Genomic DNA, 26,383 nt, shown 5'->3' on the forward strand with positions numbered 1-26,383 from the left:
CAAGGGCATAGAAATAAGCCTTTAATTAGCCAGAGCAGGAGGTGATTGTTTTTAAGCTGACTAATTAAGATATGTTTAGCTAAACAATGTGGTTATTTAAAAGAATTTTTCTTTATAAAAATTTTCCACTGTGCCTTTGTGATAAATTAGTTTATCTTAAAATTTTTCTTTTACACACCTGAAATATAAATTTCAGGTTAGTATATGTTAAATGTTGGAAAGCTAAGCAGAAATGAATCATACAGCAGTTTTTGTTTCTTTTTCTATTGTTCTCTTTTATAATTAAGTTGCAGTATACATAGGACTGTTATTTTCAAATCATCTCTTTTCCTCTTAGGCTGTATACTAGGTTAATGGGAAAGTAAATAATACTATCATTGGCCCAAATATTATATACTCTGACACAAATTACCTCCTTGCATGGTGTGAAAACATGGTCCCTAGAGTAACCTTTGGAGAAGGCAATGGCACCCCACTCCAGTGCTCTTGCCTGGAAAATCCCATGGACGGAGGAGCCTGGTAGGCTGCAGTCCATGGGGTCGCTAAGAGTTGGACACGACTGAGCAACTTCACTTTCACTTTTCACTTTCATGCATTGGAGAAGGAAATGGCAACCCACTCCAGTGTTCTTGCCTGGAGAATCCCAGGGAAGGGGGAGCCTGGTGGGCTGCTGTCTATGGGGTCGCATAGAGTCGGACACGACTGAGGCGACTTAGCAGCAGCAGCAGCAGAGTAACCTTTACCATAGTGGTGAAGGCATAGCAGACCTTGGCTTCTTGGTTAGATAGATGGAAGGACCTGAAATATATGATGTTGCTCCAACTTGAGAGCACCTTGCATATCTTTTCTCTGTTAGACCATACCTTGTAGTAAGTCAGGTTTAATTATGAGCTAGAAAAGGCCCAAAGCATTTCAAAATAGAGGCAAGATTTGCTTCCCTACCCACTTTATTATTTCCTTCCTGGTACCTGTTTCACCTTTACCTGTAACTGAGAAATTTAAAACCCTGAAGGCAACATACATGAAGACAAACAGAAGCCATCATGATGACAGAAGCATACGTGCATGAGTTGAGTAAAGCTCATAGTTGCCATCATATGGATTTTCTTGCATAAAACATACTTCTTTGAATTTCTGGGAGAAAGTATGTATTTTATGTTTATCCTAGAGGTTGGTAAAGAACATTTGTCTGTTCCTATATATATAATTTTATTTTTTTCTTTGGTAAAGATCATTACCTATTATTTGACCCCTTTGTATGAAACTTTACTGCTGTATTTCTATTTTGTTCTCCTTGCCTTGCCTCATGCATTAAGAAGAAGTAAAAAGGGAAAATTAGGAGGCTGAGCAAAGAAAATATTGATCATTAGAAGTTTTATGTAGCATTTTTTCACTGACAACAATTGATACAGAAAAAAATATAATAATAATGTATGGGTGATCCATGTAGATAATAGTGGAAGTTCACAATGTTCCTTCTTCCTTTTTCTTCTAGCAATGGCTCAGCAACATCAGAAGACCTTTTTTGGAAACTTGATGCACTGCAAATGTTTGTCTTTGATCTTCACTGGCCAGAACAAGAATTTGCCCATCACTTAGAGCAAAGACTTAAACTAATGGCCAGTGACATGATAGAAGCCTGTGTCAAAAGGTAGATATATATTTTCAAGTTGCTGCTTACTCTGCCAAGCACCCAAAATACCACATTTCACCAAGTACCTTTTACATAGCTATCACAAGAAAGGTTTCAATATGTATAGCTTTTCCAAAATTTAAAGGACGTTACGTACTTCGACCTAAACTCTGAGGATGAATGTGCTTGGTGCAATTGGCCCACTACTTTTTTTCAGGTCTCCTAACATTGCCCGTGGGGCTTCCCAGGTGGCGCTGGTGGTAAAGAACCCACCTGCTAATGCAGGAGACATCAGAGAAGCGGGTTCCATCCCTGGGTTGGGAAGATCCCCTGGAGGAGGGCATGCAACTCACTCCAGTATTCTTGCCTGGAAAATCCCATAAACAGAGGAACCTGGTGGGCTACAGTCCATGGAGTCACAAGGAGTTGGACACAACTTAGTGACTAAACAATAAATCATTGCTCTCAGCCATAGTACCCATACCCGTATTAATCCTTTCTGTTGTGCTTATTGTTATCTCTGGGAATGCTGTACTTTAAATCCCCAAGGCAGTGCATCCTGAGACACATGGAAGAGATCTGTTAAGTACTTTATGAATTATGTACCGTGTTCACGCGCTGTGAAATGGCGTGGCAAACTTCAATGATGATCATTGCCATCAATTGTTCTGTTTTCTGGTATTCTCTATCCACATCAGATGAGTTCCAAGTGTCCACTTACATTCTTCAGAACTTAACCAGAAATAAGTTATGAAGCTTTGAATTCTTCCACATGCGCTTTCATTGTATTTAATATTTTTACAAAATCAGCATTTCATCCTAATTAGCATGATTTTCCCCATTGCCTTTGTTCATGAGATATACAAGAGCAATGCAGGCAGCATATTGAAATAACAAATTCTGGTTGGAGCAACTGGATAATACTGAAATCTTCAAAGCAAGGAAAATTCTCTCTTTAAAATAATGTTTAATGGCTTTGTAAAGCAAAGCCATGAATTAGATTATTTAATGTTTAAAAAATATCAGGTTTGGCATCTGTGATTCTATTGTATCAAATCTATGAATATTCTTTGGACATTTTAGCAAAACCATTTCCAAATCATCTATTATGCAGTTTCTTTAAAAACAAAAACAAAAACAAAAAACCTAAATGCAACTTCAGGTGTTTGAAAGAGAAACTAAGTGACATAAAAGAATTATATATTCTGTGTTGCACATTAATTATGTGTTTTAGTGTTTCCCAAACATGTCCTTAATTTGGTAAACCCTCACACAGAGGATTTGTTCTGCTTTAATACACTACTTGGATACTCACGCAGACATCTAGTGTGTACTTTGAATGGAAAAACTTCACGGTTTCACTTACCTGTCTGAGTGAGTATCCAAGTAGTATCACAGTCTGATCTTTCATACATGACACCTAAAAAGAAGAGCATCCCACCTCCCAGCTCCCAGGCAGCCACACTCCGTATTTGCCTGTTTTAAATTAGCATCTTGTAGTATTGATTTCACTTTTACAGATCAGGGGGGACATGTCAGATTTCTTACTCTGAATTCATGTTTTAATGAATAGAACAAGAACCGCATTCGAACTCAAGCTGCAAAAGGCAAGCAAAACCACTGACTTGCGCATCCCAGCTTCTATGTGTACGATGTTTAATGTGCTAGTTGATGCCAAAAAGCAAAGCACTAAGCTCTGTGCCCTGGATGGAGGACAGGAGGTAAGTGGATTGAATGTTGCATGTGGTAATGTACGGTGCCCTTGCAGAGAAGGACATGCTGTTTCCAGAAGTTTCTTACTTGACTAGACGAAATAGACCTAATTCCCCATACAAGTGTTTGATCTTTCCTGTATTATAATAATGGAATGCCCATTTATCCTTTGCTCTTATCAGTTTCTTCTTTTTAATACAAAGACTGCCCCAAATTTTACAAGTGGCCATTGAATTTCAGATATACCTTTTAATGGCTTAGGTATTGTGTATTTACATAAACCTTGCTTTTCACAAGCAAATGAGAAAGCTAGAAAGCTACGTGCTTTGTTTATACAAATATAGAGTATCCAGTTTGCATCCAAAAAACAAGCCACAGAAAATAGCCCATGAAATATTTTATTTACACAAAAGTTTCCTTTTTAAAAAAAAAGATCAAATAGAAATATACTGGAAAATTGGTCTTTGCTTTTTTTCAACGAATACCCCATTGTTTCAATTTGATTTCTATTTTGTTTGGTTCTGTATTCAGAAATAGAGTTTATTTTACCCCGTGATTTTATTTTTGTTGAGAGTGGTGATTGGGTAAAACGGATCTCTTTTTCTTAGATTACCTCTTTAAGTTAATATTTTGTTGCATCTTTGCCCATTGTAATTACTTTTTCATCATTTCTTTATTTTTTCCTTATGTTCTCCTTCATCGTGTTTTATTTTCCCTCATGGCATGATCCAGTTTGATAGTCAGTGGGTAAGTTTCATTTAAAAAACACACACACACACATTTTCATTTGAATTATTATTCTTGTAAGTGTACCTTTTTTATGTTCATCTTTTCAAATTAAAATAATATAATTCCATTTTCAGGTTTTTGGTTGGTGTGTATGTATATAATACTTCATAGCAATACCCAAAGATGCATTAAAACACATGTAAATACTTTCACCTTAAATAATGTCAAAGGAAATGTTTCCTCCCTGTTGAGCTGCAGAATCAACAGACTATAATTTTTTAAGATAAAATTATTTAAAACCAAGTGAATTCACCCTTCTTTAAATTCTAAATGAATTCAGAAGCAGAGTGATTGTTAACATTTTTAAGATGTATATATATGTAGTGTATACTTTCACTAATAATATTAAAAGAATTTAGAGTTAGAGGCTATAGATGACATATAGCATATGTACATGGTAGCCTGTAAATTTGAGAACCAGGAGGCCACTCTTAAGGTCATTCCATACAGAAGAACCCAGTTGTGAATTTCAGTGAAGGATATGCCCACTGTGATAACAGCCTTTCCTCCTACTCATGGTCTGGGATAGCACCATCATCAGATTCAGGGAAGGGCTGCTGCTGCTGCTGCTAAGTTGCTTCAGTCGTGTCCGACTCTGTGCGACCCCATAGACGGCAGCCCACCTGTGTCAGAAGCCGTACCCCTTCCACACACAGGTTTTCTTGAGGTACCACCCAGAACCTTGGAGGAACATCGTTTGAAAACCCTTTATACCTTACAGGATTGACTAGATTAAATAAATATTTTTTAATAAGTCAAATGCCTCTGTGCTCTACAGATATGTTAAATCTTACAACTCTTAGAGTTGACACGTGGGAGTCAAACTCAGAACCAGCTCTTCACTGGGCTAACAACTCTAATCCAAGCAGAAGGGCTTAGGTAACCACTAAGAGGATAAGAGGTTTCCCAGGTGATGAGTGGTAAAGAATCCGCCTGCCAGTGCAGGAAATGCAAGAGTCATGTGTTCAGTCTCTGGATTGGGAAGATCCCCTGAAGGATGAAATGGCAACCTGCTCCAGTATTCTTTCCTGGGAAATTCCATGGACAGAGGAGCCTGGGTACAGTCCATGAGTCGGACACAGCTGAGCACACACACACAATACTACACAAGAGGATAAGAAGATCCACTATTTTGAATGTCGTGCTTATTTAACCAAGAGACAGACATTAGCTATTTGGCCATAATTTGTTCACATATCCACGTATTTCATTCTTTGAGCAATTCGGGGGGAAAAGTGTATTTCTAATACCACAGCATACAACCTTACAGACAAATTAAGGAGCTGATACGTGTTATGGAGTATTCAGTTTTATCATTCTCTGATCTCTTGAAACGTGATTTATTATCTAAATATCTGAATGAGTAGGCAGCTGGCTTGGCTATCAATGGCTCATAACCACCTTCTTGGTTTTCTATAGCCAGATGTAAACCTTTTATTGTCTGCTTGAGAACATTGTCTGTCTCTTTATACACACATCCATTTCTCATCAGGTTTATGGAATCCTCTTGCCTCTTCCATTAATACTGGATTTATCCATTTGTTCTTGTTTTCACATACACTGCAGTACCTGACACACAATAGATACATAGTAAATGTTTGTTGAATGAGCAGACTGATTTTTTGTCACTGCTTTAAAAATCTTATCCCCATTTAAAAAAAATCCTCCCCTGTAAGAAACAACTCACTCCAGTACTCTGAAAGAAAAACAGGCGCCCACACAAATGACAAAACATTGTTGCATTGTCAAATGATTCTTCACATTAATAGGTGGATGATTTTGAAGAGTAATCTGCTGTTGTTCATTATATCTGCACCTGTACCTTCTCACCAGAGACAATTAGTTCCCCACAACTTTCACACAATTAATATACTTCAAAATGGGCAGGTGTAAAACCCATTAGCAACCCTGAAAAGTGGTAAACAAGAGTTTCCATGCTCAAGAAGTATTTTATACTTTGCTTTTAATCTCCAGGAAATATATACATGTAATTGCACCGGCTTTTCCTCTCTGTATGTGTTTAAGACAAGTTTGGGGATGATTACAAAGTGATGAATACATTACATGCATAGGTGAGCCCATGCATAGGACCCCATTGTATAGCAAGCAACAAATTAAAGTTATTGAAAAAACTAGACTATTACACAATTTGGAAACTCATAAAGATATATAGTATACTATGTAGGTAAACCTAGCAGATTTTATTTTTTTCTAGATTTAAGGGAATTACCTCTGTACAATCTCTAGTAAATTTATCATATCATCATTGCTGGGACAAAAGCTTACCAACTCCTTACCCACAGTAAAGCCCCTTCTGGACTCCTGAATTATGATTCTGTTTTCTTACATGGCGTACGATGATGCAGACACTCTCAGCCACAGCCCGGAACAGCATTTAATGGAGTAATTAGTGATCGAATGATCTGCTCTTGTGACAGCTGTGTGTAATGAGTCAGCAATCTCAGGCCAGGCCCTCAGGGACAGATGTGGAGATCCGAAAACCACCAGTGCTTAGAAATCCTCGTTATCCATCCCTGCAAAAGAGCAGACGACTGCATGGGCCTTCAGCAGTCATATGCTCTCAGACCCACTGTATCTCATGGTCCATCCACTGAAAGTGAAAACACATTAATGGAGCAACTCAGGGACCCCTACATATGTGGAATTTGTTTACAATTGCAGTAAAATACTTCCATTTCCAGATCTAACAATCCAATACCTTTAAAATCATCCCAGCAGAAGGACCAAAATTTTTAAGAATACTGGATTGCACTGGCATTTGGCTAGTCTTCATTTCTTATGTGTCTGCATGAGAACAGTCAGGTGAGATGAGGATATTTACCCATGTGTAAAGGGGCCAGGACTTCAGACCCATGCCTGATCTGAATTCCCTGGGCTCCATGAAGTAAAAATTCCTCAGTCAGTCCAGTCACTCAGTCATGTCCGACTCTTTGCAACCCCATGGACTGCAGCACACTAGGCTTCCCAGTCTATCACCAACTTTCTATCACGGAGCTTACTCAAACTCATGTCCATCTAGTTGGTGATGCCATCCAACTATCTCATCCTCTGCCGTCCCCTTCTCTGCCCACCTTCAGTCTTTCCCAGCATCAGGGTCTTTTCCAATGAGTCAGTTCTTCACATCAGATGGCCAAAGTATTGGAGCTTCAGGATCAGTCCTTCCAATGAATATTCAGAACTGATTTAATTTAGGATTGACTGGTTTGATCTTGCAGTCCAAAGGACTCTCAAAAGTCTTCTCCAACACCACAAAACATCAGTTCAAAAACATCAGTTCTTCAACATTCAGCTTTCTTTATAGTCCAACTCTCACATCCATCCATGACTACTAGAAAAACCATAGCCTTGACTAGACGGACCTTTGTCGGCAAAGTAATGTCTCTGCTTCTTAATATGCTGTCTACGTTGGTCATAGTTTTTCTTCCAAGGAGCAAGCTTCTTTTAGGGCTGCAGTCACCATCAAAGTTCATCTTAATCCAAGTGCAGAGTCACCTAATGGAGAAGCAGGGCACAGACAGTTTTGAGGTCAGTTGTGGAAAGAATTCATCTAAGAATGATCTGGAAAGTACCAGTTTGTAGAATCATTGATCCAACTTGAAATATTCTGATAGAAATTTTATAAGCTTTTATTGTTGCAGACAAAAACTTGTCAGGTTTTGAACAAAAATTTGGTCTGCTAATCTAAATGAAAACCTATCAACTTTAGCTTAGGAAATGTCCATGTTTCCAGATAAATTCTGTTCATAACTGTTTTGATCTCTTTGTGTGTTTACATTTGTCTTTGGAAACTATCTGGATCCCCTAATGAATAACTTTTTTCTAGCTAATTTTCTGTTACCTATATGTGGCGTTTCTGGGTTATTCTCTTTGCAGAGTATGTATGTAAAATGTGAATTCTGAAGCTACCTCCACATTTCCACTCAGAGTACTCCTAGACCACATCTGCTACCTGTACAGCTAGAGCAGACTCTGGAAGTTCCCAGCTGCTTTCAGATTTAGTATCAGTGAAGTCAGAGCTGATCAGATACATTGACAGTAGCAAACTACTGCTCAGTCACTCGGTCATGGCCGACTCTTTGCAGCCCCATTGACTGTAGCCTGCCAGCCTCTTCTGTCCATGGAATTTTCCAGGCAAGAATATTGGAGTGAATTCCCGTTTCCTACTCCAGGGGATTTTCCCAACCCAGGGATTGAACCCATTTCTCTTGTGTCTCCTGAATCAGTGGACAGGTTCTTTACTATTAGCACCACCAAAATCTCATATAAAAAGAAAACAACCTAGCAATCATTATACTATTTAGGTTTGCCTCCTCCACCCGGTAACACATTTAAAATGTATACTTTTTTTCCCCTCTTTTTAAATTATATACTTTTTAAATCAGAGTGTAATTGATTACAATTGATTATAATTTATTACAAAAGCTTACAGTATTATGTTAGTTTTTGCTGTACAGCGATGCAAATCAGCTATAAGTATACACATGTACCCTTCCTCTTGAGCCTCCCTCCCACCCTGTTTCTTCCTTTTTAACTTGCTCTCTTTCCCTCCCTCTGCTTTTGGCTGGATTAAACATGAAAGAAAACAGCAGTCTAAAAGTGTGCATTATAAGAGAATTGGATGGCTCCTAGAGCCTGCTTTTCCCTGCCTTTCAATAAAAAGGATATAAATGACCTCTTTAGTGGCTCATCTCTTGATTTTAAGAAATTGCCAAAAATCAGTGCAACCCAAAATTCAAATGTGTAGAAGCTCTGCTGTTCTATATCCAATAGCTTTCTGATGCCATTTCATTATTTTTTTTAAATAATGTGAAAAATGAAAGTTAAAAATGAAAGTTATGGCAAAGAGAGATAAACATTGAGGATAAGGCATGCGCAAGAAGATGAAACTTTGCAGCTTCAGGTGACTGAATGTTTTCTAGCACTTTCCGTGTAGAGGAAGGAGAGTAGCTTGAAACCCGTCTCCTGTATCCCTTTCCTCTTCTACCCCAAAGAGAAGCCTCAATCTGCTATTTTTATTTCCTCCTGCTACACAGGCACAAATCTGGAGAGAGAAGGATATGAAAAGAGAGTGCCTGGAGAGGGAGCCGTGCAGGGCTCATTTGCACAGGCTCCTCCACTGCCTGGTCAGTGGAACAGTTTCAGTTAGGAGGAGGGGTTAGTGGGGAGAGGGAAGTGATGCTTTTGTACCTCTCCCTCTGGGGTCTCCTTGGTCATCTCAACTACCAGCCAGGGTTTTAGGCCAGGTTTTTCAAGCTCTTTCTCTTCTACCTTGCTTTTCTTTGTTTTGTTGTCTTGTTTTTCCTTTTCCTTCTCTTCAAGCTGTTCTGAAAGCAAAAAAAAAAAAAAAACTACAGCAGTAGGAATCCACCCTCTAGGCTTCCATTCTGTTTGTCTTTTGGGGAGTACAAATTTGGGGAGACAGACACTTAGTATTTTCTTTCCCTGAGTGAAAAATACATGCCTAGAAAGTTCCCTGTTCATATATGTGTGCTTAATTTAAGACCTCTTCTCAACACACACATATACACACAGGCATACACACACACACAAGCAGGAAAAGAAAACAATTTCCGTGCTCCAAAATTCTGCCTCCTTTCTTCATTATTTGTGCAGGTAGATGATGGCTTGTCACTTTGAAAGCCTGTGGGGGGGGACCTCATTTCTGTGTGTTCCAGAACAGACCTAAGTTGATGTTTTGTTCTGTGTGGAAACTTTGAGACATGTTTTCAGAAGGAAAAATAGCTTTCAAAAACTCACATCTTTGGAAACCATTCAACCAGCAGCTGTTAAGTTGGTCTAATGTTTATCCTGACCTGAGTACTTTTACTCCATGCATTATGTTAGCTGTTCCAAGAAGCCTTGAACCATCAAGATAGGGTTAGTCTTTACAAGTCACATTTTCGTGAAGTGGCTATTGCGGACAATCAGCCGTCAGATAAATGCTTCTAAAGGAAGAATTACTGTTTCAATGAATGTGCCTTCACACGCCGCCAAAGCCAAAGCTCCTGCTAATTTAAGAAGAGAACTCTCTAGTAGTCTCTAAAGAAGGCAAAAAATAAAGAGTCTTTCAGGTTTATTTTAAATACATCTTTTTTTTTTTTTTTTGCGTTTACTTAAAGGCATCATTTTCATGAGGAAGCAGTAAAAAAAAAACTATGGGGAGTGAGTGCTGTTTCATTGTACCTTTTATGGCCTATTAATTTGTTACCATCTATCACCTTTGTTGATGAAATTTTAATTTTGCCCTTGCTTGAGCATATTGTAAGAATTGTATAAACTGCAGCTCCCCATGCTGACAAAAAGGTCCTTTCAGCGAGAACAATTGGGAGCTCATTTTATTTCTAGAGCACATTTAAAATAACTTATGAATGAGAGTTGTCAGACATGAAATGCTGTATTAATTAAATCTTTTTCCAGTCTTCTTGCTTCCCCGGCTAAACCAACCCTTTAGAAAAATACTCGGCCACCTTAATTATAGAGGAGAAGACAAAAAGTATCCTTCACATTCCTCTGTCTGAATAAGAATAAGAACTCAATTCATCTGTATAATAACCCCATTAGCTGCTTAACTCAACAGAGCACATGGGAAAATTTTCAAACCCCACAATGTAAAAAGTGTTGATTGGTGGATCATTTGCAAGGTTTTGTTCTTCTAAGGTGCAAAATGGTCATTTTGTGTAAATCTGATATGTCATAACTAGTAGCTTTAAAGCATTTATGCCTAATGACATAAATAAGTTTTGTGTCCACTTCAGCTAATGCATCTTTGTCTTTTAATATCTAGCAGCAGTACCATTCCAAAATAGATGATTTGATTGACAACACTGTAAAAGAAATCATTTCACTCCTAGTTTCAAAGGTAAGGTATTCTTTATATAATTTTCAACTGTGAATTTTTAGAAATGTGTGTCTTAGGTTTTGAAATACCTGATTGAGAAATAATAACTTTAAGGTAGATGTGAAAAAGTTCATATTCTAAGAAAAATTAGGATCAAATTATGAACGCTCTTTGTCAGTACCTTTTGGGGTTTTGTTTATGATTAATTTTGGCTTTTTTTTCAGTTGTCCTTCTAGAAATAACTCTCTTGTCCAGTAACCCCTTATGCTTTCACACTCACGTTCCCTTACTGTTTGTCTCTAGGGATGAGTTGAGTGGGCATCAGTTCTTGGAATTAGCTTGTTGGTTGTGTTGGCAGCACTGGGACTCCAGAACCAGTCTCACAGGTGGACAAAGAAGGCTGACAGGGTGATGTCTGAGGTTCTCCACTCAGAGGCCTCCCACGACTTCCTTCAGATATCTTTGACAAAAGCTATGACCTTGAGTTGTATAAGTAGTGATGAAGCATCAGTGAGTGTTCCATTTAAAATTCCACTAAGGGCTTCTCTGGTGGCTCAGATGTTAAAAATCTGCCTGCAATGCAGGAGACCTGGGTTCAAACCCTGGGTCAGGAAGATCCCGTAGATAAGTGAATGGCAACCCACTCCAATATTCTTGCCTGGAAAATCCTCATGGACAGAGGAGCCTGGTGGGCTACAATCTATAGGGTCGCAAAGAGTCGGACACGACTGAGCGACTAGCACTAGCACTAAGGTGGAACAGACTGCCATAGGTGACATTTGAATTCAGGGGCTGATAGGAAAAGAGATGGACAGCCTGAAAGCCAGGGGAGCTGAAAGAGTGAGGAAAGAGGACAGATGGGTCCCTGAGGGGCACTTTCATAAGAACAGATACTTGACTGAAGAACCCCAGATTAGACTTCATAAAACAATTAGAAGTATATACAGAATGCGAAAGAATAAAAAAATACAAAGGAAAACCCACCTTCAATTCAGTAAACAGACACAGGACATGCTGTTTATTTTTTCAAGGTCTTTATTGAATTTGCTACAAGATTGCTTCTGTTCTACGTTTTGGTTTTTTAGCCACAAACTATGTGGGTTCTTAGTTCCCCAACCAGGGATCAAATTCACACTTCCTGCATTGGAAGACAAACTCTTGACCACTGGATCACTGGGAAAGTCCCCAAGTACATGTTGCTTAGAAAAGAAAAGCTAGAGATGCCCAATAAGCATGAAAAATGTTAAGCCTCATGAATTTAAGCAATACCAAAAAACTACAATTTACATAATATTTTCTTCTAGAAATTAGCACAGATGTTTTTAAGCTATCGCTTGATTTTAGAAAAGGTCAAACGGTACACTCACATTTTCTGTATATGAAGGTGTAAATGGCTACAAACTTTCTAGAAGATAGTTTAGAACTCTATCGAGTACACTGATACCCATTCACCTAAAATCCTTTTTGTATTTTTTTCTTACTATCCAGAGAGATGCACAAAATTTATATACATTAATAGTTGTCACATTATTTCTAATTAAAAACTGGCATCAACTTTAATCTCTAACATGCGATCAGTGGTAAATTATAGGACGTCTATATTAAGAAAGTTTGCTTTCAAAGACTATAATATTAAAGTTTCATAATATAGTGTTAAATGGGAAAAAAGCTGAATATTTAGAAGTGGAAACTATGATCTGAAGTGTTATCACATACAGAAAAGATAGATAAACCTGAGAATGTCAACAGAGCTTTTATCTGGGTGGTGGGATTATAGTTAATTTGAGGGTATGGAGGATTTCTTAGAATTTATTTTGTGTGGTTTTCCAAATTCTCTGGTAGCAGGTCTTCAGGTGGAAAAAAGTCACAAAGAAAAATGATTTTGGAATAACATCACCTCCCATTTGTTCTTGCTCTGGTGGCTTCCACCCCAGAAATGAACACCCACACTGACAACACTCACCAACAAGGGCAACAGAGAAGGGTTAACAGGAAAACCTCTGGCAGGTGGGGGAGGAGGTGAACCGCAGGAGAATGAAGCTCCTAGAGGAAGAACCAGGAGGTTCCTGCCCTCCCAGGAGTCTAGCCAGCCCGTCGCTTTTAGCAGCAGTGTACTACCAGCCCGCCAAAGGGACATAGTTAACAGAGCGCCTTCATTGTCTGTGAGCCATCCAGGGAAATTTTATCCAAATGGAGCCTCACTGTCAGCACCGTTCTTCTGTGGAAGTTGTCTTTCGTGAGAATGATACATAAAAGGAGCTACTGGAAGTGCAAGGGCTTCCCTGGTGGCTCAGAAGATAAAGAATCTGCCAGATCCCCTGGGGAAGGAAAGGTCTACCCACTCCAGTATTCTTGACTGGAGAAATCCATAGACAAAGGAGCCTGGCAGGCTATAGTCCACAGGGTTGTAGAGAGTCAGACACGACTGAGTGACTAACATTTTCACTTTACTTTTTTTCATGCAGTTCATAGGGCTTGCCAGGTGGCGCAGTGGTAAAGAATCTGCCTGCCAGTGCAGGAAACATGGGTTCAATCCCTGGGTCAGGAAGATCCCCTGGAGGAGGAAATGGCAACCCACTCAGTATTCTTGCCTGGAGAGTCTCATGGACAGAGGAGCTTGGCAGGCTGCAGCCCATGGGGTCACAAAGAGTCAGGCATGACTGAGCATGCACTCACACACATGCAGTTCATAAAGGTTTAAATAGGTAACAAGGCAAAAAGACTGCAGTTAGTTTTGGTTTGAGGAGGAGGGGGTGCAGAGAAGGCAGACAAGGCTGCACATCATCTCTGCATTTGTTTCTGGCAAAGTAAGAAACCTAAATTTTTCTATATGAAATGCATTTGGATAATCACAAATCCAGTGTATTTGAGTCAGGAAATGGTGTTCCAGAGGTCAGCACCATCCTCTAGAACTGTCTGTGATGATACAAATGTTTATCCTGCACCATCCAGTATGGTAACATGTGGGTGTGGAGCACTTGAGACATGGCTAGTGCAACTGAGGAATTGAAATTTTCATTTTAATTCATTTTAAATAGTCTATTGAAACTAGCTATTAATATGATATTAGAAATCAGTTCTAGATTGTAGTTATTCTCTATGGATCCTTTCTCCTATAGTCAAATAGCACTTCTAAATAATCTTTAGTTTAAAAGTATAAAATAAGTTCATTTGGTAGTTTGGGCAACCATCTTATTTAAAAATGCTATTTGCACTTGTCATTTGTCATTTGCATGACAGTAAATAGTAAATTTTGTATCATTAAGCAAAGATGAATTATTACAATTCTGTTATACAATCCTTAAATGCTAGCGTGCCAAAAAAAATTGCCTGAGAGCTTTTTAAAATGCAGATGCCCAAGTCCTGCTTTCCAGGAGTTTTGGAAGAAGGACAGGATTGTGCATGTTTAACCACTCATCATGGTGATTTTGATGTAGGGGTTCCTGAGTCAGACTTTGAGAACCACTGCTCTGATGACCCTGCACCTAGATGGCTATATAAACTACTTTAAGACTAAAGTATATTTAAAAATAAGACAGTTCCTAAGATAGTGTATTCCCATTTGTTTTCACCAAAGAAGAATGATTTTTTAAGAGAGATATTTATGAAGTACCTACTGAGAAAGAGTGACTATACATGTATTATTTAATTCAAACTTCATACATAGCACCTAGGAAATAGGTGGGCTTACCCTATTTCACAGATAGGAATCTATTCTTCAAACCAGCAGAGTAAACTAACCAGAGTCACACACCTAATAAGTGCAAGTGTCAAGATTCAAAGCTTTTGAGTTTCAGATTCCCAGCTTTTGAGTTTCAGATTCCCAATCCATTGCACTTGCTGATTCCAGATCTCCAGGAAATCAGGAAAAAGCAAAAGACTGTGAAAATTAAAATTGTAACTTCTACATTAATGGTCTTTATGAAAGGCAAATTCTAAGAGATTTGTCCTAGACTTTTTATACCATATTAATTATTTCAATATTATATTAATTCAATATAAAGTAGATTAATAAAATAATTCTTTGTATCCCAAATGTTTCTTTCCATACTTTAAGTTGTCTGTGCATATTGAGAAATATGTTTATTACATATGGATGAATAAGAAGTAACACATCCTTCTTTTTATCTCCTCTCTTCAATTCTACTTCTTCATCCTCTTCTTATCCACATGTCTTCACAAATATTTTGAGATGATCCATGGGTGTTAATCACATGTAATACTCAGCAGCATATGTCCCACCTACACGCCCATTTTTCATGCCTGGAAAAGATCTCAGCTTTCCATCCTTGTGTTCTCTCCACCTAGCTGCTAAATGGTGGTATTCTTGACTTTCCATCTATGCTTTTCTTTTGAACTCATTCCATACATTTCTGTGACTTTCCCACTTCCCATTTAACTATACGCTGATGGTTCCCTCAGCATATAGGGAAACTCCTCTCCCCGAGAGGTAGTATGGAATCTTGCTGCAAAGCCCAGCTATAGGCCTGAGGAGTTTAATGTGTTCATCCTAAGAGGAATGAGAAGTCATTGAAGGGCTGGAGTGGCAGAGAGTAGCGGTAGGGAATTAATCATATTTATTTGCATTATAAGATGATTCATTTGATTGTGCACAGCAAACTGATTGAGAGGGAGTAGGAAGGAGGTTGTAACATTGGTCTCTGTTGGACTAATCCAAAGACATTTAAGATATACAATGGGTAGGGTGCTAAAGACTGAATGTTTGTGTCCTCCCACAATTCATATATTAAAACCTAATCCTCAGTGTGGTGGTATTTGAAGGTGGTACACTTGAGAGGTAATAAGGTCATGAGGTTAAAGCCCTCATAAATGGGATTAGTTTCCTTATATAAAACACCCCACAAAGCTCCCTAGTCCTTTCTGCCAGGTGAAAACACAGACAGAAGGTATCATATGTGAACCATGAAGTGGGTCCTCATCAGACATTAAATCTGCCAGCACCTTGATTGCTGCCTTCTCGGCCTCCAGTTCAGTCGCTCAGTCATGTCCGACTCTTTGCAACCCCATGGACTGCAGCACCCCAGGCTTTCCTGTCCTTCACCATCTCCTGGAGGTTGCTCAAACTCATGTCCATCGAGTTGGTAATGCTATCCAACCATCTCATCCTCTGTCATCCCCTTTTTCTGCCTTCAGTCTTTCCTAGCATCAGGGTCTTTTCCAATAAGTCAGTTCTTTCCATCAGGTGGCCAAAGGAATGGAGTTTAAGGATCAGCATCAGTCTTTCCAGTGAATATTCAGGACTGATTTCCTTTAGGTTTGACTGGTCGGATCTCCTTGCAGTCCAAGGGACTCTCAAGAATATTTCCCAACACCGCAGTTCAAAAGCATCAATTCTTCAGCGCTCAGCTTTCTTTATGGTCCAACTCTGACATCCATATGTGACTACTGGAAAAACCATAGCTTTGAGACTTTCCTGGAGCTAGAGCTCTGCCTCGCTCCCAAACATGCTATTGTAACTTGTAACTCCTAGCAAGGCTAGGCACTTCCATGACTGCCACACTTGGGGTCTAAGTAAAAGTACATAGTAACGGCATGAATCACAAGTCCATTGAAAGTCTATGATCCAACAGATTATGTTAGTAGTTCTGATTCCCCATGCAATTACAGAATGGTCAGAGAGTCCAGGAAAAGGTGACCAAGAAAGGAAAGTTCAGTCCACACACTTTGCCCACCTCTGGCTGCTCCCCTAGGAGAGACCTTGGGTATCTCTTGGCATTGGCAGGTCAGTATAAATCCCTGACAAGGCTCCTCTTTTGGGGGCTACTTTCAGTCATTATGAGGCACCACAGTACCACAGAGCAGGACCTAACAGAAGCAGAGATATTAAGAAGATGTAGCAAGAATACACAGAGAACTTCACAAAGAAGATCTTCACAACCCAGATAATCACGATGATATGATTACTCACCTAAAGCTAGACATCCTGAATTGTGAAGTCAAGTGGGCCTTAGGAAGCATCACTACAAACAAAGCTAGTGGCGGTGATGGAATTCACGTTAAGCTATTTAAATCCTAACTGTGAAAATGCTGCACTCAATATGCTAGCAAATTTGGAAAACTCAGCAGTGGCCACAGGACTGGAAAAGCTCAGTCTTCATTCCAATCCCAAAGAAAGGCAGTGCCAAAGAATGCTCAAACTACCACATGATTGCACTCATCTCACATTCTAGCCAAGTGATGCTCAAAATTCTCCAAGCCAGGCTTCAACAGTACATGAACCGTGTCAAACTGGTTTTAGAAAAGGCAGAGGAACCAGAGATCAAATTGCCAATGTCCAATGGATCATCAAAAAACCAAAAGAGTTCCAGAAAAACATCTGCTTCATGGACTATGCCAAAGACTTTGACTGTGTGGATCACAACAAACTGTGGAAGATTCTTAAAAGAGATGGGAATACCAGACCACCTTACCTGCCTCCAGAGAAGCCTGTATGCAGATCAAGAAGCAACAGTTAGAACTGGACACGGAATGATGGACTGGTTCAAAACTGGGAAAGAATTATGTCAAGGCTGTATACTGTTACCCTGCTTTTTTAACTTACCTGCAGAGTACATCATGCGAAATGCTGGGCTGAATAAAGCACAAGCTGGAATCAAGATTGCTGGGAGAAATATCAATAACCTCAGATATGCAGATGATACCACCCTTATGGCAGAAAGTGAAAAAGAACTAAAGAACCTCCTGATGAAAGTGAAAGAGGAGAGTGAAAAAGTTGGCTTGAAACAACATTCAGAAAACTAAGATCATGGCATCTGGTCCCATCACTTTATGGCAAATAAATGGGGAAACAGTGGCTGGCTTTATTTTTGGGGGCTCCAAAATCACTGCAGACGGTGACTGCAGCCATGAAATTAAAAGACACTTGCTCCTTGGAGAAAAGCTATGATCAATCTAGACAGCATATTAAAAAGCAGAGACATTACTTTGCCAACAAAAGTCTGCCTAGTCAAAGCTATGGTTTTTCCAGGAGTCATGTATGGATGTGAGAGTTGGCCTATAAAGAAAGCTGAGCGCTAAAGAACTGAGGCTTTTGAACTGTGGTGTTGGAGAAGATGCTTGAGTGTCCCTTGGACTGCAAGGAAATCAGGCCTGAATATTCATTGGAAGGACTGATGTTGAAGCTGAAACTCCAATATTTTAGCCACATGATGCAACGAACTGACTCATTTGAAAAGACCCTGATGCTGGGAAAGATTGAATGCAGGAGGAGAAGGGGACGACAGAAGATGAGATGGTAGGATGGCATCACCGACTCAATGGATATGAGTTTGAGTAAACTCTGGGAGTTGTTGATGGACAGGGAGGCCTGGCGTGCTGCAGTCCACAGAGTAGCAAAGAGTAGGACACGACTGAGTGACCGAACTGAACTGAACTAGACTATATGGATCTTTGTCGGCAAAATAATGTTTCTGCTTTTTAATATGCTATCTAGGTTGGTCATCCCACTCCAGTACTCTTGCCAAGAAAATTCCATGGACAGAGGAGCCTTGTAGGCTGCAGTCCATGGGGTTGCAAAGAGTCGGACATGACTGAGCGACTTCACTTTCCCTTTTCACTTGCATGCATTGGAGAAGGAAATGGCAACTCCAGTGTTCTTGCCTGGAGAATCCCAGGGACAGAGGAGCCTGGTGGGTTGCTGTCTATGGGGTCTCACAGAGTCAGACATGACTGAAGCGACTTAGCAGCAGCAGCAGCAGGTTGGTCATAGCTTTCCTTCCAAGGAGCAAGCGTCTTTTAATTCCCTGGCTGCAGTCACCGTCTGCAGTGATTTTAGAGCCCAAGAAGATGAAGTCTGTCACTGTTTCCATTGTTTCCCCATCTATTTGCCATGAAGTGATGGGACCAGATGCCATGATCTTAGTTTTCTGAATGTTGAGGAGTTTTAGGCCAGTTTTTTCACCCTCCTCTTTCACTTTCGTCTAGAGGCTCTTTAGTTCTTCTTCACTTTCTGCCATAAGGGTGGTGTCATCTGCATATCTGAGGTTATTGATATTTCTCCCAGCAATCTTGATTCCAGCTTGTGCTTTATTCAGCCCAGCATTTCGCATGATGTACTCTGCAGGTAAGTTAAATAAGCAGGGTAACAGTATACAGCCTTGACATAATTCTTTCCCAATTTTGAACCAGTCCATCATTCCGTGTCCAGTTCTAACTGTTGCTTCTTGACCTGCATACAGGCTTCTCTGGAAGCAGGTAAGGTGGTCTGGTATTCCCATCTCTTTTAAGAATTTTCCACAGTTTCTTATGATCTACCCAGTGAAAGACTTTAGCATAGTCAATGAAGCAGAGGTAGATGTTTTTCTGGAATTCTCTTGCTTTTTCTATGATCCAGAGGATGTTAGAAATTTGATCTCTGGTTCCTCTGCCTTTTCTAAATCCAGCTGGAGTATCTGGACATTCTCGGTTCATGTACTGTTGAAGCCTGGCTTGGAGAGTTTTGAGCATTACTCTGTTAGTGTGTGAGATGAGTGAAATTGTGTGGTAGTTCAAACATTCTTTGGCATTGCCTTTCTTAGGGATTGGAATGAAGACTGAGCTTTTCCAATCCTGTGGCCACTGCTGAGTTTTCCAAATTTGCTGGCATATTGAGTGCAGCACTTTCACAGCAGCATGTTTTAGGATTTGAAATAACTCAACTGGTATTCCATCACTTCCGCTAGCTTTGTTTGTAGTGATGCTTCCTAAGGCCCACTTGACTTCACTCCAGGATCTCTTGCTCTAGGTGAATGATCACATCACTGTGGTTATCTGGGTCATGAAGATTTTTTTCCTATAATTCTGTGTATTCTTGCCACCTCTTAATATCTGCTGCTTCTATATTATTTTTGTCCTTTATCAAGCCCATCTTTGCATGAAATGTCCCCTTGGTATCTCTAATTTTCTTGAAGAGATCTCTAGTCTTTCCCATTCTATTGTTTTCCTCTATTTCTTGCATTGATCACTGAGGAAGGCTTTCTTATCTCTCCTTGCTATTCTTTGGAACCCTGCATTCAGATGGATATTTCTTTCCTTTTCTCCTTTGCCTTTAGCTTTTCTTCTTTTCTCAGCTATTTGTAAGGCCTCCTCAGACAACCATTTTGATTTTTTGCATTTCTTTTTCTTAGGGATGGTCTTGATCACTGCCTACTGTACAATGTCATGAACCCCTGTCCATAGTTCTTCAGGCACTCTAACAGATCTAATCCCTTGAAACTATTTGTCACTTCCACTGTATGACTGTAAGGGATTTAATTTAGGTTATACCTAATGGTCTGGTTCTTTTCCCTACTTTCTTCAATTTAAGTCTGAATTTGACAATAAAGAGTTATGATCTGAGCCACAGTCAGCTCCCAATCTTGTTTTTGCTGACATCTAGAGCTTCTCAGGAGAAGGCAATGGCACCCCATTCCAGTACTCTTGCCTGGAAAATCCCATGGACGGAGGAGCCCTGGTGGGCTACAGTCCATGGGGTCGCTAAGAGTCGGACACGACTGAGCGACTTCACTTTCACTTTTCACTTTCATGCACTGGAGAAGGAAATGGCAACCCACTCCAGTGTTCTTGCCTGGAGAATCCCAGGGACGGGGCAGCCTGGTGGGCTGCCGTCTATGGGGTCGCACAGAGTCGGACACAACTGAAGTGACTTAGCAGCAGCAGCAGCAGAGCTTCTCAATCTTCGTCTGCAAAGAATGTAATCAATGTGATTTCTGTATTGACCATCTGGTGATGTGCATATGTAGAGTCATCTCTCGCTTTTTTTAAAACAGGGTGTTTGCTATGACCAGTGTGTTCTCTTGACAAAACTCTATTAGGCTTCTCCATGCTTCATTTTGTACTGCAAGGCAAAACTTGCCTGTTACTCCAGGTATCTCTTAACTGCCTACTTTTGCATTCCAGTCCCCTATGATGAAAAGGACAGTTTTTTTGTTAGTTCTAGAAGGTCTTATAGCCTCCTGACTATGAGAAATTATTGTTGTTTGTAAGCCATCCCATCGACGGCATTCCGTTACAGCAGTCTGAGCAGACTAAGACAAGGGCTTAGTAGTGGGGAGAGAAAGAAAAACATTGAGGATTCATCTAGGTTTATAGCCTGAAGCAGGAGATGGATGTTGATGTCTTTCAGTGACGCAGGATGCCCTGGGAGAGGAACAGATTTAGAGGAAAAGACAGTGATATCAGTATCAGCCATTTGGGAGTTGAGCTGCTTCTGAAATACTGGAAAGAGGAGATACCAAGGGAACATTCAGATATTTAGGTGTTTGGGGCTGGAATTCAGAGGAAGGATATGGGATTGAAATACTGATGTAATCATAAGATGTCAGTTATTAGAAATGATTCTATCAGTAACTGCTATTTTCAGGCATATGTGTTATAACTTGGATCTACAGGGACCCCTGTGGAAGACGTAGAGAAATGGAAACCACCTTAAAACAAAAGCAAAAGCTTCTAGGGACTTCCCTGTCAGTCCAGTGTTTAAGACTCCATGCTTCCAATGCAGGGAACTTGGGTTCAGTTCCTGGCTGAGGAACTAAGATCCCAAATGCTATATGAATGTGGCTGAAGAAAAAGTTTCTAGCCAGAAAAGGACTTAGATAATTTTTACCAAGAAAAAAAATGAAGGCAGGAACATTAAATCTTGCCAAGGAAAGCATACAAGAAATGCCACATTTATTGCTACCTTATACTGTTGTTGTTCAGTCACTAAGTCATGTGTCCAACTCTTCAGCACCCTGTGGACTACAGCATGCCAGGCTTCCCTGTCCTTCACTATCTCCTGGAGTTTGCTCAGACTCGTGTCCATTGAGTCCTCTCATCCTCTGTCGTCCCCTTCTCCTCCAGCCCTCAATCTTTCCCAGCATCAGGGTCCTTTTCAGTGAGTCAGTTCTTCACATCAGGTGGCCAAAGTATTGAGGCTTCAGCTTCAGCAACTGTTGCTGAACATGAATAATCAGCGTTGATTTCCTTTAAGATTGGTTAAGTCCAAGGGACTCTCAAGAGTCTTCTCCAACACCACAGTTCGAAAGCATCAGTTCTTCAGCACTCAGCTTTCTTTATAGTCCAACTCTCACATCCATACATGACTACTGGAAAAACTGTAGCTTTGAGTATACAGACCTTTGTTGGCAAAGTGATGTCTCTGCTTTATTAATACACTATCTAGGTTTGTCATAGCTTATATTAGAATTAACTCAGACAAACTGGGAGTCCAGGAGAGCTAGACTTCATTCCTGCTTCATGCTACCAACTGGGTCTCCTTGCATGACTCAGTGTCCTCATCAAAAAAGCAGGAGCATTGGATGAGAAAAATATCTACAGCCTTTTCTCAGTCTAAAGCAAAGATCCTTATATATGCTTTTGTGTGGAGGCCTCAGGGGCCTGCATCTTTTCTGCCCAGGCTCTCAAGTTGCATAGCACACACGACGTGCTAGAGTTAGAAGACAGCCGTGAGATCACGTAGCAGGGACTTTTCAAGCATTTTTATAATGTCTGTGACATATTTATATATACTTTTATGATGTTTGTGAGATATATCAATATTTAATGTCTTCAAATATGTCTTAGATGGTGGTTGTTCAGTCACTAAGTCGTGTCCAACTCTTTGTGGCCCCATGGACTGCAACCTGCCAGGCTCCTCTGTCCATGGGATTTCCCAGGCAAGAATGCTGGAGTGGGGTGCCATTTCCTTCTCCAGGGGATCTTCTTAACCCAGGAATCAAACCCTGGTCTCTTGCATTGGCAGGCGGATTCTTTACCACTAGTGCCACCTGGGAAGCCCATGAATACATATACATACACATACACATGAAGACCTATTCTTCTTGGTAACCTAGAAGATTTTCCCCTGTATTTCCCTTAAGAGGGACAGAAGACAGATTTGACCTGTCTGGATGATATAATTAAAATATCTTCTCCCCCAACCCTAACTCAACCTGATTAAGTCAAGTATTTTTTTTTTAGATTTGTTTATTTATGTATTTTTGGCTGTGGCGTGTCTTCGTAGCTTTATATACACATAAGAAAATGATTCTTGGGGTACACGTGTCTCTTTCCCTTCTGGTTTCCTCAGTGTGTATGCCCAGCACTGGGACGACCCAGAGGGAGGGTATGGGGAGGGAAGAGGGAGGAGGGTTCAGGATGGGGAACACAGGTATACCTGTGGCAGATTCATTTTGATATTTGGAAAAACTAATACAATATTGTAAAGTTTAAAAATAAAATAAAATTAAAAAAAAAAAAAAGAAAATGATTCTTGCTGCTGCTGCTAAGTCGCTTCAGTCGTGTCCGACTCTGTCCAACCCCAGAGGTGGCAGCCCACCAGGCTCCCCCGTCCCTGGGATTCTCCAGGCAAGAACACTGGAGTGGGTTGCCATTTCCTTCTCCAATTCATGAAAGTGAAAAGTGAAAGTGAAGTCACTCAGTTGTGTCCGACTCCTAGCGACCCCATGGACTGCAGCCTACCAGGCTCCTCCATCCATGGGATTTGCCAGGCAAGAGTACTGGAGTGGGGTGCCATCGCCTTCTCTGAATGACTCTTAAACCCTGTTAAAACCCAGCAGGAAATTTAAACCCATATGCCGTGTGGCACACTGCAAGTTTCATTCTACCGGTCACTTCAGTGTGCCTTCATCTTTAATTTCCCTGAGGTGTATGTCATGAGGCAAAGTTGGTAATCACCCAGACAGAGTTTAGGTGCTCAGTATTATTCCAACAAACCCAGTAAATGACAACCACAATAAAGAGCAGGGAAACAAAGAGATTACAGGGTTTCATTCCCACCCGACGGTCTCAGGAGAACAGAGCTCAAGGCAATCTGTGAGTATTTATATACTCCCTGAGCTGTACAGAGAAGGTTCACAGGAAGCAGTTAAAGACACAGCAACTAAATCCAGCATTTAACTGGATTTTGTTGGATTCTTGCAGCTTTACACAGTTAAAAGCCAGGTGGAAACTATATCACTGTTAGTCAACGTTGATGTTAATAGATGTGGGGTTTTAAGGTAGCTCTTCCACCACATGTGCCTTGACAAAGAAAACCTTCCTGTTGGAACCATATGGCTCACCTGGTTAGTCCCAGGGGGGCAGTCACTGCTCACTGCCATGTAAGCACTTAGAGTCCCTGCTGTATGGGGCCTCCCCCAGGACCATTTGGAGTAGGAAGGATCCCAGGGAGAGACTCTGCCCTGTTGTTAAAATGGAGGCCAAGAATTCTGTGACATGCGTGCAGCAGGACCACCCATCCACACATTGGACTTCGTGGGGTATAACCTGGTGCTGCTTCATACTCTAAAGAAAGGACAAGCTAGACAGGCTGTCATCTGCCACAGTGGGGAAACTTCTGCCTGCGGGTCATCTGCTGATGGACTTCCCCCAATGTTGTTTTAGCCACTGCATTTCAGCTATCCTGCTCAGGTCCCAAGCTACCATGTGAATGAAGCTTACCACTGTCCTCCGATGGAAGTCAGTTTCAGTTACACTGTTTGCCCCTCCTCACTTCCTGCCTTGCCTCATGACCAACTGTATACATCTCTTTCTCTCCTGCTAGTTTGTATGTTCCTGGAGGGAAGGTTCTAAGATTCCTTCTTTTTCCCATATTAGGTGCTCAATAATAATAACCAAATAGTGTTTCAGTTCAGTTTAGTTCAGTCGCTCAGTCGTGTCCGACTCTTTGCGACCCCATGAATCGCAGCACACCAGGCCTCCCTGTCCATCACCAACTCCCAGAGCTCACTCAGACTCACGTCCATCGAGTCAGTGATGCCATCCAGCCATCTCATCCTCTGTCGTCCCCTTCTCCTCTTGCCCCCAACCCCTCCCAGCATCAGAGTCTTTTCCAATGAGTCAACTCTTTACCAGCCACATAACTGTCATATCATTTAATTATTACAACTTTGTAGTTTGAATGTAAAAAACAGAGCTTTGGAGCCAGACACCTGTATCCAAAGCCTCCCTCCTCTACCGTCAGCCCCAAGACCTTGAAGCAGATAGTATTCCGACCTGGGTCTTCTGACTTATGGTGTCAACTCTATCCTGCCTCCACAGGTATCATTTCATTGAATAAGACCCATTCTCTCATAACCAAATTTATTATTTCTCCTTACCACTGAACAACCCCAAGGTTACCCCCACTAACTTGTAACTTAATATGTGTAGGTTTTTAGACATATAATCCCTAGTGATTTAGCTAATCATACCAATAATATTCATTCTTTACATCTCTTAGAGTGTTGCCGTTTTCACAGCCCCTTCATCTGAATCATCTCTGTTGATCTTCACCCCATCCTTGTTGTGGGCAGAGCAGTGTCCGCCTCCTCGTTTCATTGATGAGTACACTGAGGCTAGAGAAGCTGAATGTCCAGCCTCTTCACTCACAGGCCAAGAGTAGGCAGAGCTACAACTCGACCTCAGACCTTCTAAATCCATCCAAGGTCGGCCTCTACCTTGCCTAGCCCCTCAGCATCACTCACCTGTGTAAACAAGTACTTGCTTGCAGGCACCAGGAACCAGGTGCTGTGCTAGAGCCTTCAGTGGTTCAGGTTGTCTGGTAACCATAGCAATGGTCGCTCTCCTCGTGGCAAATGAGATCACCCAGTTCACACTAGCGCTCAGGATTTGAGTTACTAGAGATGAAGCATTTTCCACAGAGGGCCATTAACTTTGGAATTCCCTTCCCCTGATCTGACACAGCCCTGGAGTATTGGCCTTCTGGGTTTTTGCCAACCACATCAAATTGAGTTAGCCAGCTATGATTGGTAAGAAATCTGAACAAGCAGGAGGAAAGTGCTCAATTGACTTTTAGTTGTAAGCAATTTGTAATTTTGTGTTATTTGCTGTTTGTGTGCCCTAGGATAACTAACCAACCGTACATAATTCTCCTTCTTTAAAAACAAAATTTCAGTCAGCAGTTTGCATGAATTTGTTTCTGTGTTCTTACATCATGTCGCAAATGATGTGATGGAGAAACCTATAGGGAAGTTTTTGTTTCTTTTGCATAAACTATTTTGCAGTAATTGACCAGCCATAGAGAAAAGATTATCTCCTGTGCACTCTCAGCGAGTTCCCTGGTCACCAGAGACCAATAAGCTGTGTCCCTGGAACTATTATCACTTTGTTGAAGAAGCTGCTATGTGAACAAAAACCAGCCTTCATTAATTTCCCTTTTCGTATTTAAAAAACCTTGTCGGTACTTTCCCTTTGGGAAAGTATAATATCTCAATAGTGCATATTATTTTAGTTCTAAAAAGGAAAGATGTAGGGTAGGAGATCCTTATTAACATCTCTTCTTTATCTTCATGCCATATCTTAATGTTCCCACTCAATGAAATAAAATGCTTCACATTTTTAATTACATTACAGTATATATATATATATATAATGTATGTATCTTAATT

At 40.6% G+C, this 26,383-nt stretch overlaps 1 protein-coding gene across 32 annotated transcripts in view; it reads left to right on the forward strand.

Moving 5' to 3' along the window:
- CADPS2 (calcium dependent secretion activator 2) overlaps positions 1–26,383 on the forward strand; it is a 583,251-nt gene that overhangs the window by 512,868 nt on the left and 44,000 nt on the right. For 22 of the 32 annotated variants that reach the window (XM_086395851.1, XM_086395848.1, XM_086395853.1 and 19 more), the window contains 4 exons: positions 1,496–1,651; positions 3,207–3,354; positions 4,079–4,093; positions 10,941–11,015. In XM_086395851.1, coding sequence (XP_086251977.1) covers positions 1,496–1,651; positions 3,207–3,354; positions 4,079–4,093; positions 10,941–11,015 — 394 coding nt within the window. The remainder of the gene's footprint in view (positions 1–1,495; positions 1,652–3,206; positions 3,355–4,078; positions 4,094–10,940; positions 11,016–26,383) is intronic. The other 10 variants (XM_086395849.1, XM_086395852.1, XM_086395837.1 and 7 more) reach the window with 3 other exon arrangements.

The sequence above is a fragment of the Bos grunniens genome, chromosome 4 (genome assembly GCF_055505025.1).
Source record: "Bos grunniens cultivar Pamir isolate PY7600 chromosome 4, Bosgru_T2T1.0, whole genome shotgun sequence".
In the NCBI taxonomy this organism is placed as follows: Eukaryota; Metazoa; Chordata; class Mammalia; order Artiodactyla; family Bovidae; genus Bos; species Bos grunniens.